We start from the raw sequence: 14,010 nt of genomic DNA, 5'->3' as shown, positions 1-14,010 counted from the left end.
AGACAAAGTCTCAGGTACTCCAAGCTGGCCCTAAACTCACTAATATGTCAATGATGTCCTTGGATTCCTTATTTTCTCTTGCCATTTCCCAGTGACTGGAATAAGGGGCACATAAGTAATCAATTTCAGGCATATTTCTATGTATTTATGATATATTTTTTATAGAAGAAGCAAACTTCGTCATCATGTATCTAGGTCTTCCTTTGAGAAGCTGATAAAGATTTGGATTTGGCCTTTGTAGTAGCAACATCTTTACTCCCAGCCCTTGTTAGGCAGAGGCAGGTAGATGTCTTGAGTTTGGGGCCAGGACTACACAAAGAGCCCTTATCTCAATAAAAATAGCAACAAGGATATAGGTTTTAGAGTCTAGAATACTGGATTTAGAGTCTAGAATACTGGATTTATTTTTATACTTTTTTCCCCTTTAATTATTTGGAGATTGGGTCTTTCTAGGTTAAGCTAGCCTTGGATTCTCTATGTAGCTAAAGATAAACTTGAATCATTTTCCTGTCACTACTTTCCCAGTCTGGCCTTGGCCAGTATTCTATGCTGAATCTAACCAAGCAAAGCATCCCATCAAATTAGCTTCACCTCAGAATTTAGTTTATTTTGTGTCTGAGAGTGTGTGTGTATGTAAGTGAGAGAGAGAATCCTAGTTTTGGCGAGCCTGAGACTCACTATGTAGAAAAGGCTGATCACTGCCTTAAGAATAAAGATTGTCCAACCACTCTATTCTGCAATGAGGCTTTTAACATTACATTTATGAGTGTGGTGATGCACAACTTTAATCCCAGCAATGTGGAGCTAGAAGCAGGCACATATCTGGATATCCAGGCCACCTGGTCTACATAGCTGTTTCCAGGAGAACTAAGGTTCTTACACATGGAAACCCTGTATGGAAAAAAACAAAAAACAAACAAACAAAAAAAGCCCACATAATCAGAGACAGAATAGACTCCCCCATTACCCAAAAGCAATCTCCCCACATATACAAACATGTAATGAACTTTGAGGGTGTTTAGAGAGTTCTAAAAAAGGCATTTATTATTTTGTATATCTACAAGGATCAGACTGCAGGCAGGGCTTGATTTGGGAATTTTCTTTTTCTCTTTGTGCATATGTATTTGGGACTGGGGGTTTCCACAGAGGACAGAAGATGACATAAGATGACCCGAACCATCACTTACAGGATGTTGTGAACTACGAACTGGGTGGTGGAAACCAAACTAGGCTCCTCGAGAAGAGCAGTCTTAACACCTGAGCCATCTCTCCAGCTACTGCTTTGGGGATCTGGGTTTCTGGGATCCCTTACTATACTGTCTCCCTACTCAGGCTCACCCTGCTTAGAGGCAGAATCCCTGCAGTGCTACTCTGTCCCTGTCTACTCCCCCACCCCATCTCCTCAGACAGGTTTTGTCTGTGTAGCCCTGGCTGTCCTGGAACTCAGTGTGTAGCCCAGGCTGACCCTGAACTCAGAAATCAGTGTCCCTCTGCTGGAATTACAGATGTGAACCACCATGTCTACTGTTGCAAACCCAAGCCTTACCAAGCTGCAGGCATTGGACTCACTGTTTAGAGATGTGTTCTCTGGGGACAGAGAAGCCCTGAGGGCCGGAGCTTTCCTAACTCTACTCTTCCAGATGACTCCAGACTAAAACTGTTGAGCAATTAAACCACAGAAAGAAATCACTGATCATTATCTTCGAAACAGGAATGGAATCCAGTCTATAATAATTTACATTATTGGCCGGTTGTTGTTGGAGCAAGCCTTTAATGCCAGCACTCTCAGGAGGCAGAGAGGCAGATGGATCTCTGTGAGTTCAAGGCCAGCCTGGTCTACTGAGTGAGTTACACAACAGGCTCCAAAGCAATACAGAGAAACCTGTCTCAAAAATGCACACACACACACACACACACACAAACACACACACACAGGCACACACACAGGCACGCACGTACACACACAAACACAAACTTACATTATTATAACTTGTATTGTTTTATGCCCCCAAGTCCTACCCTCCACCCCAAATGGTTACTTTTTCTGTGTATCCCTGACTGCCTTGGTACTCAGCTTTTTAGACTAGGGTAGCCTAGAACTCAAGAGAACTATCTGTCTCTGCCCACCAAGTGAAGCTAATTAGGGCTACTTGTGTGAACATGACAGGGACACTATGTGCTGAGGGCTACACCACTCACTAATGAAGGTGTCCAGCAACCACTGGATGGGCTCATGACACTTTCCTTTAAACCTGTTACCTGTAAAATCCACACCTCAGATCCCTGCAAAGACCACCTAGCACACATCAGCTTGCCCGATGCAGGCTGGACAGCTGTGGCCTCACCTCCAAAGCAGGTGAGGACCTTTCTTCCATGCTGGAAACCAATCAGACCCTGACTGAGCTTTATGTGACCAACAACGATCTGGGGGACACAGGTGTCAGGATACCGTGCAGGAGGCTGAGGCATCCAGGCTGAAACTTGGAGTCCTGTGGTGAGAGATGGACCCCAATTTTGGAGAGAATGGGGAATTCAGGAATGCTGGACTCAGATTTGGGGGTAGGAATTTTAAATGATTGAAATGCATTAAACACTGAATAAATGATGCTGGAGAGATAGATGAACAGTTAAAATCACTTGGTGATCTTACAGGGGACCTGAGTTCAGTTCCCAGCACCCCTGTCAGGTGGCCACATTCACCTGTAATTCTAGCTCCCAGGGATCCAACTCCCTCTTCTAGTATTCATGGTCATGACCCCACAACACCCCCACATGGACATGCACATAGGAAAGTAACAAAAATTTAATAAACAGGCCAGGATTGGTGTACCACTCCTTTAACTCCAGGACATGGAAGGCAGAGGCAAGAGGATCTCTGAGTTTGAGACCAGCCTGGTCTACATAGTGAATGTCAGGATTGGCTCTAAAGCTATACAGAGAAACCCTGCCTCAAAAAACCAAAATAAATAAAACAAATTGATAAATAAAAGTTGCAAGTATTATACTGTCTCTCTCTATATATATGAATGATTGGGAGGAAGGGGCCCAGAGAATTTGGGAATATGTTTGATATCAGCACATGGAAGGCAGATGCAGGTAGATCTGTAAGGATTCTGTAAGACCAAGGTAAACTAGAGAAGGTGGAGTTAACTCTTTCCTCAGTAAAAGCATGAGAAATCCCCTGTGTAGCACAAGGATGATTTATCTGCAGGGCTTCACTGTGGCTTTGGAGGCTATACTGGAACTAGGCCTTGTAGATCAGGCTGGTCTCGAACTCACAGAGATCCACCTTCCTTCATTTCTTGAGTGCTGGGATTAAAGGTGTGCACCACCACTGCCAAGCCCAGGTCACCCACTCTTAACCAATCCTGAACATCCAAGGCACATACCACCCAGCTTGCAGTTTTTTCTTTTAAAAACCCTTCATACCACCGGAGAGATGGCTCAGAGGTTAAGAGCACTGGCTGCTCTTCCAGAGGTCCTGAGTTCAATTCCCAGCAACCACATGGTGGCTCTCAACCATCTGTAATGGGATCTGGTGCCCTCTTCTGGCCTGCAGGGATACATGCAGACAGAACACTGTATACATAATAAATCAATAAAAATTTAAAAAAACTTCACAATTAAGGCCAGGCACCCTTTTTCTGCAGCTGCTGTGCTACTTTTCTGGACAGGGTCCCTGCCGAGTATTGTAACTTAACATTACACTACCAATGCCCAGTCTGCTGCCAGTGTATATGTTTTCCTTTCTACCCAAGAGGGTCCTAGTGGTGAAGCCTGTCATCCACTTGGCAGTAGATTCTTGAACCTGCTGAGCCAGCTCACCCACCCTTTTTGTTTTAGGATGAGTATTTTCACATATGTAAGACCGAACCTCATATTATAGTGACAGTGGAGGTCACCAGGTCTTATTGGATCCTGGAAATGGAGTTGGAAAAGCAGGAACAGGTTGTGAGCTACAGAGTGGGATCTGGAAACTGGGACCTCTGCAAAAGCAACAAGTATTCTGACAACAGAGTCACCTCTCCAGCCTCCTTACTCCCAATGTCCTGTTTGCTTTTGGAGACAGGGTCTCTCTGCTGCCTTTGCTGGTGTGTAATTTTTATTCCAAGTTCCTGAGATTCCAAAAAGAGACCAACAAGGAACGAACTCATTATGATGCAGACTCATAATGTTTAATGTTAAGTTACAATACTTGGCAGGTACGTTGTCAAGCAAACCAGCACAGCAGCTGCAGGAAAAGGGTGCCTGACCTCAATAGTGAAGGTTTTTTTAAAAGACTTATTGATTTATTATATATACAGTGTTTTGTGTTCATGTATCCCTGCAGGTCATAAAAGGGCACCAGATCCCATTACAGATGTTTCTGAGCTACCATGTGGTTGCTGGGAATTGAACTCAGGACTGGAAGAGCAGCCAGTGCTCTTAACCTCTGAGCCATCTCTCCAGCTGTGTGAAGGGATTTTAAAGGAAAAAACTGCAAGCAGGGTGGATGTGCCTTGGCTTTTCAGGATTGGGTAAGAGTGGGTGACGTGGGCTTGGCAGTGGTGGTGCACACCTTTAATCCCAGCACTCGGGAGGCAAAGGAAGGTGGACCACTGAGTTTGAGACCAGCATGGTCTTCAAGAGCTAGTTCCAGGACAGCCTCCAAAGCCACAGAGAAACCCTGCAGGTGAATCAGCCTTGTGTGGCACAGGGAATTTCTCAGGCTTTTTCTGAGAATGGAGTTAACTCCACCCTCTCTAGTTTATCTTGCTGTTACAGAATTCTTAGAGATCTACCTGCATCTGCCTTCTATGTGCTGGGATCAAACATATTCCCAAACACTCTGGGCTCCTTCCTTCCAATCTGTTATTTATTTATTTATTTATTTATTTATTTATTTATTTGCTGTTTTCAGACAGTATAATACTTGCACATTTTATTTATCAATTATTTTATTTATTTTAGTTTTTGAGACAGGGCTTCTCTGTATAGCTTTAGAGCCCATCCTAATATTCACTGTGTAGACCAGGCTGGCCTCAAACTCATAGAGATCCTCTTGTCTCTGCCTCCCATGTCTGGGATTAAAGGCGTGGGACACAAATCCTTGCCTGTTTATTAAAATTTTATTATTTTCATATATGCATGTCCATGTGGGGGTGTGGTGGGGGCATGACCATGAATACTAGAACAGGGAGTTGGATCCCCAGGATCTAGAATTACAGGTGAATGTGGCCACCTGACAGGGGTGCTGGGAACTGAACTAATGTCCCCTGTAAGATCACCAAGTGCTTTAACTGTTGATCTATCTCTGTAGCATCAATTTTCCAATGTTGAATGAATCTCAATCATGTAGAATTCCTACCCCCAAATCTATGGCCAGCATTCCCAAATTTCCCCATTCTTCCCAAGAAATCAGGGGTCCATCTGTCACCACAGGACTTGAAGTTTGCAGCCTGGATGTCTCAGCCTCCTGCACAGTATCCTGACACCTGTGTCCTCCAGAGTGTTGTTGGCCACATAAATCTCAGTCAGGGTATCGCTGGTTTGCACGATGGACAGAAGGTCTTCACCTGCTTTGGCTCTGAGGCCAGAGCTTTCCAGCCTGTAGGGGACAAGCTGAGGTGGGTGAGGTGGTCTTTTCAGGGAGTTGATTTGAGGATTTTACAGGTGACAGGTTTAAAGGGAAGTGTCATGAGCCCCTCCAGTGGTTTCTGGACACCTTCCTTAGTGAGTGGTGTAGCCCTCAGCAAATAGTGTCCCTGATATGTTCACAGAGGTAACCCTAATTAGCTTCACTTGGTGGCCAGAGACATCTAGTTCTCTTGAGTTCAAGGCTACCCTAGTCTACAAAGCTGAGTACCATGGCAGTCAGGGCCACACAGAAAAAGTATCCATTTGGGGTGTGGGGTAGGACTTGGGAGAAAAAACAATACAAGTTATAATAATGCAATAATAATATAATATGCAATAATAATTTTTGGTGTGTGTGTGTGTGTGTGTGTGTGTGTGTGTGTGTGTGTGTGCATTTTTCGAGACAGGTTTCCCTTTATTGTTTTGGAGCCTGTCCTGGACCTTGCTCTGTATACCAGGCTGGCCTTGAAATCACAGAGATCCACCTGCCTCTGCCTCCTGAGAGTGCTGAAACTAAAGGCTTGCACCACCAACACCCGGCAATAATGTAAGTTGTTATAGACTGGATTCCCTTTGTGGTTTGAAGACAATTGTCAATGACTTCCTTCTCTGGTTAAATTGCTCCTCAGTTTTTTTTTTTAGTCTGGATTCACATTTGGTCTGGAAGAGTAGAGTTAGGGAAGCTCCTGTCCCCAGTGCTTCTCTGTCCCCAGCAAACACATCTCTAAACAGTGAGTCCAATGCCTGCAGCTTGGTAACACTTGGGTTTTGAAGTGTAGACATGGTGGCTCACATCTATAATCCCAGCAGAGGGAAGCTGATTTCTGAGTTCAAAGTCAGCCTTGCTACAGACTGAGTTCCAGGACAGCCAGGGGTACACAGACAAAACCTGTGTGGGGAGATGGGGTGGGGGAGTAGACAGGGACAGAGTAGCACTGCGGGGATTCTGCCTCTAAGCAGGGTGAACCTGAGTAGGGAGAAAGTATAGTAAGAGATCCCAGAAACCCAGATCCCCAAAGCAGGAGCTGGAGAGATGGCTCAGTGGTTAAGACTGGTCTTCTTGAGGAGCCAAGTTTGGTTTCCAGCACCCAGTTTGTAGTTCACAACATCCTGTAAGTGATGGTCCCGGTCATTTTATGTCATCTTCTGTCCTCTGTGGACTCCCCCCAATACCAAATACACATACACAAATAGGAAAAGAAAGCTCCCAAATCAAGCCCTGCCTGCACCCTAATCCTTGTAGATACACAAAATAATAAATGTCTTTTTCTAGAAGTCTCTAAACGCCCTCAAAGTTCATTACATGTTTATATATGTGGGGAGGTTGCTTTGGGGGTAATTGAGGAGTCTATTCTGTCTCTGATTATGTGATTTATTTGTGCAAGACAAGAGCCATGAAGATCATCATGAAAGTTGGACAAAGTAAAGACCAACTGCTGCTTTGTGACCCCACTGTGAGCTGGTACAGCTGCTAGTGTGGCACCTGGGGTGACGTTCACCATCACCACTCTTGTTAGTTTTGAAGGCAGACCATTTTCTGCACTTTGAACCACTGGTTGAGTCCCGCAAGCTGACATGCTCAGTTTTTCTCATTTAAATCTCTCTAAAAGTTCAGGGCAGTGAGACAGGGTGTCTGTGTGCTGCCACAGGTACGTATATTTCTGTTTACAATGCAGAACACCTCTTTGAAAAAAATCCAAGTGTCTAGTATGTAAGCACTGGCTATGCTGCTTTGTTTCATTTTCAAGTCTGGACAAACCAAGACCTGCCTCTTCACGTAGAATAACCTATTGTGAAGATAGAAAGAATTATTCTTCTAATTAGAGACTAGTATAGTTGTCAATCAACTTGCTTAGTGAAATTGAAATGTCATCTGGAATGCTTTGACTGCCAAATGCAAGAATCCCTATAGTTTCCACAGATGGCCTTCTAAGCTAAACCTAACAAATAACTAGGATTACCATTCTGATTAAAAAGGAAGGTTATATTCTTGTATTTCTCAGTGCTTTGCATAAAGAGTCTTATGTTCATTGCTGTTCATGCCTCTTGAGATATCTTTGCAACTCCTGAAGCTTGCTACATTGTCAGATGTCTGTGCCATGATTAATCGCTTCTTCTTCATGTAGATGCAAGTCCTGCTGGATCAACCAGGAATAATGATCCAACAAGACATCCGGAGCTAGAAGCTGGTACAAACAGGAGAAATTCAACAACAAGCCCTTTTGTGAAACCAAATCCAGGGACAGCAGTGTAGTGGGGCTGTGTGTCTATGGGGTGCATTTTTCTGAGAACGCCTAGAGGCAGAGGAGCCTCAAAACACATCCCAACCAATGGGATTCACTCGTGGGCACAGATTCCTGGGGTCTTTGCTCCCAGTGAGTCAATTTTAACTCTGCCACTAAGACAGATTAATTCAGCCCGCTCAGTGTCTTACAGTCACAAGAGCAGAGCTGGTGTGTCAGTTACCGATGCATCCTGAAGTGTTGAAACTAGGGATGTTCCGGATTTGCTGTCTAATCATTAGGAAGTGGTTGGCCTGGTGATTGAGTGTCGTACCTTTGAAGCTCCTTCACAGCATCTGGTGATCTATTGTCAAGTGGATCCAGTGAGTTGAGCATTGGCCAGGCTTATTTGTTTGCATTTGGAGCATTCGTTCTTCAAGCTAGAGGGCAGAGACTCAGATCCACAGTAACTGGCTGTTCTTGTTTCCGTGCAGGAAGCAGCACCGATGGCAACAGCGCAGGGCATTCCAGGAACAATCTGGGTTACAAAGTGGCCTTATTCGCAGGAATCATATCAGGATGCATCGTCTTCATCGTCATCATCATCACCTTGGTGGTATTGCTGCTCAAGTACCGCAGGAGGCACCGCAAACACTCTCGACAGCACAGTACCACACCCAAGCGAGGTGGCAACCACTCTGGCTGGGAACCCAGTGATGTTCTCATACCGCTAAAGATTGCAGACAGTGTCTCCCGCCCACACTATGAGAAGGTCAGCGGGGACTATGGGCACCCAGTGTACATCGCGCAGGAGATGCCCCCACAGAATCCTGCCAACATTTACTACAAGGTCTGAGGCCTGGGACCTTCGCCTCCCAAGGGAACTCTCACCTTGTTGTGGGTGCAGGGACTGAGCCTGACTCGGGGGGCGGAATGCCTCCTGGAAGAACCTGGAGCTGGACAGTTTTGTAGGCTGTAACTTTTCAGCCTTGGGGAAACCACAGAGCCGGAAGCTGGAAGACTGCTAAGAGATCCCCACTTGGACTGCCGCGTCCCTGTGCGGACCTCTATGCTTTGCACCCAGCCAGGCACTCAGGACTCTGCAGATCCCGGGGAAGACACTGTGGTCTATGGGTGATGCAGCAGTACCTTAGGAGAAAGTTGCACCTCTGCCTCTGTGTTTCCTGCCATGCACACTGGACTTGTCCCTCGGACCTCGGGTAACCTCAGTAAGGTTTTCAGTGATCCCTAGAATTTAATCCTCACTCCTTCTGTTTCCAGGGCTCTGCAACACCTCCCCAGACCCCTCACTCCACATCCTGTATCATTAAGGGACACTCACCATGGAGCCTGGCCCCACCCTTTACACTAAGATGAAATAAAATGTGTATTAGTTACAGAATTCCGCTTTCCTGGAAATTCCTTGACTTGGTTTGCTGGGAAAAGCCGGGGACATGTGGCCAAGTGAGGAACATGCTGGCTACCACCGCAGGGGGAGCATAGTGGGGAAAGCAAGAAGGAAACAATAGATAGTGCTTTGGTTTGCTGAGAGGAACCAGGAATGTGGGAGACTACAGACTTTGGTGAGTGGTGGTGAGCTCACTATCACAGCTATGCAACAGGGAATCAAAGCCCCTTTCCTGAAGTGGAACAAAGGGGCCGTTGTTATGAAAGGACCGGCCAGAGTTCAGGGGGAGAGGACAGACCTCTGGGGCAGGACTGTTGAGGTACTGGCAATAAAAAATCACAGTCCAGGAGCTTCGGGAGAGTCAGTCTGCTTTGGGAGATGGTTTAAGCAGAATCAGCTGCTGTATTACCACATATTAATCACCACAGGGAAAATCATGTAGGAGAACAGCAGAGAGCCAAATGTGACCTAGAAGTTGAAAAGCCAAAGGTGAAAAATGCTGTAAGTCCATCACCACTGAGGATATTGGGAAATTTTCATTAGGAAAGGTTGGTCAGATTCACCCAGTCCCCATGAGTGCCCCTCCTCCTCCCGATTGAGACTTACTTTTGGTTTTTGGTTGATGGCTGTGCTGTTTGGGCTCTGAGGCTCTACCTGGGCTCCATGTCAAAGCAAAGCACATATGGCCACCCCTAAGAGTCCTTAAGATGGAGGTAAAGTTATGATGTCAAGGGGAAGGAGGGAGATAGGACATAGTTATAATAGGTGTATAGAACACAGGGGATCTAAAATGAAAGATTTTTAGTAATATATAATTTAAGATTACACACAATACACACCACAAGACTTGGAATTCATTGATCGTGGCAATTAAAGCAGTCCCAGCCCTAAGCCCTTTACAATGTAAAAGTTCAGATACAGCTACTTCTAAGAGAAGCGGCATCACCACAAAAGTTATCAATTTTCCCGACCCAAAGGACATCAACTTGGGGCAAGAGAGTCAAGGATAGGGAATGGGGACAAGAGACGCAGAAAGAACCACCACAAGACAGGATTCTGATCAAGTAGCAAACTTTAATTTTCTCATTCTAACTTGTATAGTCAGCAGAGCAGGATATGGGGAGGGTTAGAATGGGTTGTTTGTGCACCGGGTGTTAGTGTACACAAGATATTAGGAAGCAACACAGAGGATGTTTGGCAGGCTAAATTGTTCATGAGTAAGAGGTCCAGGAAGGGTTGCCTAGGTGACTGAGCCATTGTGTAGAGGACTGGGTCAAGTTGTTTCTCTTCTTGAGCTGAGGTTCTAAGGAACTGCTGTATAAAGGTTACTACCCAACTTGTGGCCTGCCAACAATGGCCTTGGATGACTAGGATCTCATGCCCAACCCTTAGATTTGGCTCCCAACATATTACCCCTTCCTTGTATAAAAAAAAAAGTGGCCAAGTTTTTCAGCAGAGGGGGATAGTGGGCTGGCCCCCTATCGGATAATCAATGTAGATTTTAAAAAAGGACAATTTTCTCTGACCTTGGGGATAACTTCCTGGAGCCCTCTGAAAGGCAGGGCCTTCCAGATACCTTTTGTGGGGGTGGGGAAGCTTTAAGACAATGACCCCATTGCACACAGGCGTATTCCTCAGAAGACAAGGTCTCCTTGCAGGACCATCCAGGTCTGCACCTCTGAAGCTGGCCACGGGAAGTGGGTTAATTCCTCTTTGGAGGGAACAGCCTGAGGAGGTTTAGATGAGAGGGGCCAAAGTCATCCTTGGAGGAGGAGAGCTTAAGTGTTGGACCAGGACAGGCTTAGTTGCAGAGTCCACTTGCTGCTTGACAAAGGCCACAAGTTGATTTAAGGAGATTAGCAAGAGGAGGCCTATCAGTGGTCCAAGGATGGAAGGGATGAGGGTGGTTAACCATGGAGAAGTTGTAGGATTGGGTAGAAAGAAGCAAAAATGAGTAACAGGAGATTATTTTCCCATAAGAGCAAAGCCAGCCAACCTGATGGTTGAGTTGTTGTCATTGGGGTCATTTTCAGGGGGAGTTGTAGAATGGGTTGATAAGGACCTGGAAGGAAAGAAGGAGAGGATTCTCCTCTAGAGAGGGCAGTAGTGTCAGGGTTCTCATCTCCCGAATCCTGCTCCCCAGAGGAGGCTTCAGCTGAAGGACTATAGACTTGATTACTGCTACAAAGTGAAAGCAGAAACACAATGGCTTGGATGGGGCATGACTTAAGAAAGCAGGGGTGAATATGTACTCCCTCATATGTGGATTTCAAACAAGAGTAAAGGATTACCAGCTTACAACCCACACTGCCTGAGAAGCTGGTAAACAAGGAGGACCCTAAGTGAGAAATACATGGTCCCCTGGAGAAGGGGAAAGGGTGAAGATCCCCTGAGCAAATTGAGAGAACGGGAAGGGGGAGCTAGGAGAATGAGAAGGGAAGAAGAGGAATGATGCAGAGGTCATGAGGGAGCAGAAAGGTTAAGTCAGGGGAAGAATAGAAGAAAGGTTATGTAATAGGTAGGGTTGTAGTTGGGGGTGGTAGGGGAATACGGAAGGGAAAAGGGAACTGGGATTGTCATGTAAATAAATCTTGTTTCTAATTCAAATTTTAAAAAATGATTAATAAAAAGAAAGCAGGGTGAAGCCAAAGCACCCCAAGCCTAGCAGTAGTCCCATGGCTGCTACCTGAATCCTCCCCTAAGGGCCAGCACACAACTGTAGCGGGGCAGGCAAAGGCAGACCCAGGCCTTGTGTCAGCAACAGGTGATTGTGTGACAATGTGTCTGTTCACAGGTGCATTAGCTGTGCCCACCACTCCCAAAGAAAACTGATTTCAACAAACCTTCTTGATCCCAGAAGTTCAACTAGGCAGCCAGCAGTTACACTCAACAGATGTTACTCAGCACAACTTAGGTATTTCAAATGGACAAGAAATTAGTATCAGAACAGTGTCTCAAGATGAAGTCCGAGTGCACCTTCCTCTCCAGTACTTTGAGGTCTACAAGATGAATCTAGAAAATTCACTACTGTGGAAAATGAAGACTTAGGTTGGATTGGGGAGGGGAGGCTGGGCCCTTGGTGACTAATTGCTGTAACACTGTCCTTCTGTTGGCTGTGGCAGCTTCAGGTTCTCTTTTGACATCATCAAGCGCCGAAGCTCCTGCAGGATGACTTTGATGCTATGGAATTTCTGCCATTTTGCCAGCATTGCCGTGGCCCTTGGATCCACCACTCCATTTGAACTACTCACGCAGCTCATATTGACTTTTGTTACAAATCTTACAGATGGGGGTGCTTCCTGGTATTTAGGCCCACATTCTATTTTAAGGCTGTATATTCAGTTTTTATAAATTGATCTTCGAGGCCCAATTATCATCCCTGTCCATCTAGTAAGTATCATGTCCTCATCATCCTCTAGATCCCAGCTAATTGTGCTGTCACCTACTACTTTCTGGCATTCTTCCAGCTCTTCCAACAGTTGGAAATTTCCAGGGACCTTTACACCTGAGCCTGTGGTGTCTGCCATCTTGCGTCCCAATTGCTTTCTTAAAGCAAGATCCCCACATCTTGAGGGATTCTGTGATCCCAGAAAGAAATGAATCTTCCTTGCTAAACTCTTGTCCTATAACTCAACTTTTTCACGTAGGTGGTGCTGATCAACTGAAAGTCCCAAGAGCTGGGCAGGCTGCTGGTTCTTCCTCCAACCGAGGCTCATAATCTACCTTGTAATGGACACCTTACTTCATGGAGAGGACCTTCCTCTAATGAGCACTGAAGTTCCCAGATCCCCAACTGTATCAAGCCGCACTTTGGACACCAGTTGTCCTGACCTGCAGGATGTCAACCTGGAGAGTCAAGGATAGGGAATTGGGACAAGTGACACAGAAAGAATGACCACAAGACAGGATTCTGATCAAGTGGCAAAGTTTACTCATCTCAGGCTAGCTTATATAGTCAGTAATGCAGGATATGGGCAGGGGAAGAATGGGTTGTTTGTGCACCAGGTATTAGTGTAAGCAGGATGTTAGGAAGCCACAAAGAAGATATTTGGCAGGGTAAAGAGTTCATGAGTATGAGGTCCAGGAAGGGCTGCCTAGGGGATTGCACGTGTAGGTACATAACTGGGTCAAGTTGTTTCTTTTCTTGGGCTGAGGTTCTAAGGAGCTGCTATGTAAAGCAGCAACTATGTGGCTGGCCAACCATGGCCTAGGATCTCATGCCAGTCATGCTGGCATTGCGGGTGGGATGCAAAGTTTGGCGCTGCCCCGCGAGTCCATCCTGACTATGTTTCAGTCTGCCAAATCACTTGGTGCCATAACCAGGCCAGGAGGCTCTGGATCAGAGGCTGGAAGGCATCCACGATGGGCGTAGGCTCTGCTCTTGTCCTGGAGAGTGCAGAACTGGAAGCAGCTTGGCCATGGCCATGGCCCACTCCAGGAGGGACTCCTTGTGGAAGTTTACCGATACTACCTTCTGTCCCCTGTAGTGTGTGTGTGTGTGTGAGGGAAGTGGATTTTCCTGCTGGTCCTCCATGCTTTCTGCTTTAGTCATTAAAAAAAGTGAGCCAGGGACTCTTTCAGGCTAGGTGCAGAGTGAGACCCACCAGTGTTTTAAGCCACCAGAAAGGAAATACCTGCTTTTTTTAGTGTTTTGGCATTTTAGCAAATTTTGACTATTTCTTCAGGATGGGGGGGCTTTCTTCATGCAGTGGTTATTGGATTGGACTTACCTATGGGGTCTCCAAACTGTTTAAATAGGAGTGT

General features: G+C 45.8%; 2 protein-coding genes across 2 annotated transcripts in view; one reads left to right on the top strand and one right to left on the bottom strand.

The window, feature by feature from the left end:
• Window positions 1-9,240, top strand: part of LOC113838584 (ephrin-B2-like) — a 665,634-nt gene extending 656,394 nt beyond the window's left edge. The window contains exon 5 of the mRNA XM_035453536.1: window positions 8,337-9,240. Coding sequence (XP_035309427.1) covers window positions 8,337-8,694 — 358 coding nt within the window. The 3' untranslated portion in view covers window positions 8,695-9,240. The remainder of the gene's footprint in view (window positions 1-8,336) is intronic.
• Window positions 9,241-12,152: 2,912 nt separating this feature from the next.
• On the bottom strand, window positions 12,153-12,773 carry LOC100757965 (ubiquitin-conjugating enzyme E2 variant 1-like). Its single transcript, XM_035453630.1, has 2 exons — window positions 12,604-12,773; window positions 12,153-12,477 (listed from the first exon to the last, which is right to left on the bottom strand). Exons 1-2 carry the CDS (start codon window positions 12,771-12,773, stop codon window positions 12,330-12,332), a joined length of 318 nt encoding a protein of 105 aa, XP_035309521.1. The 3' UTR covers window positions 12,153-12,329.
• Between the last annotated feature and the right edge of the window lie 1,237 nt (window positions 12,774-14,010).

This window comes from Cricetulus griseus, unplaced genomic scaffold (assembly GCF_003668045.3).
Source record: "Cricetulus griseus strain 17A/GY unplaced genomic scaffold, alternate assembly CriGri-PICRH-1.0 unplaced_scaffold_1, whole genome shotgun sequence".
Classification (NCBI taxonomy): Eukaryota; Metazoa; Chordata; class Mammalia; order Rodentia; family Cricetidae; genus Cricetulus; species Cricetulus griseus.
This window is presented reverse-complemented; position numbering and strand designations above follow the sequence as displayed.

What these genes read in the sequence shown, in the direction of transcription:
- LOC100757965 (XM_035453630.1), bottom strand. Translation starts at nt 12,773, where the DNA reads ATGGCAGACACCACAGGCTCAGGTGTAAAGGTCCCTGGAAATTTCCAA. An exon ending in ATGATAATTGGGCCTCGAAG is followed by an intron (nt 12,478 to 12,603) that starts ATCAATTTATAA and finishes TTCAAATGGAGT; the next exon opens with GGTGGATCCAAGGGCCACGG.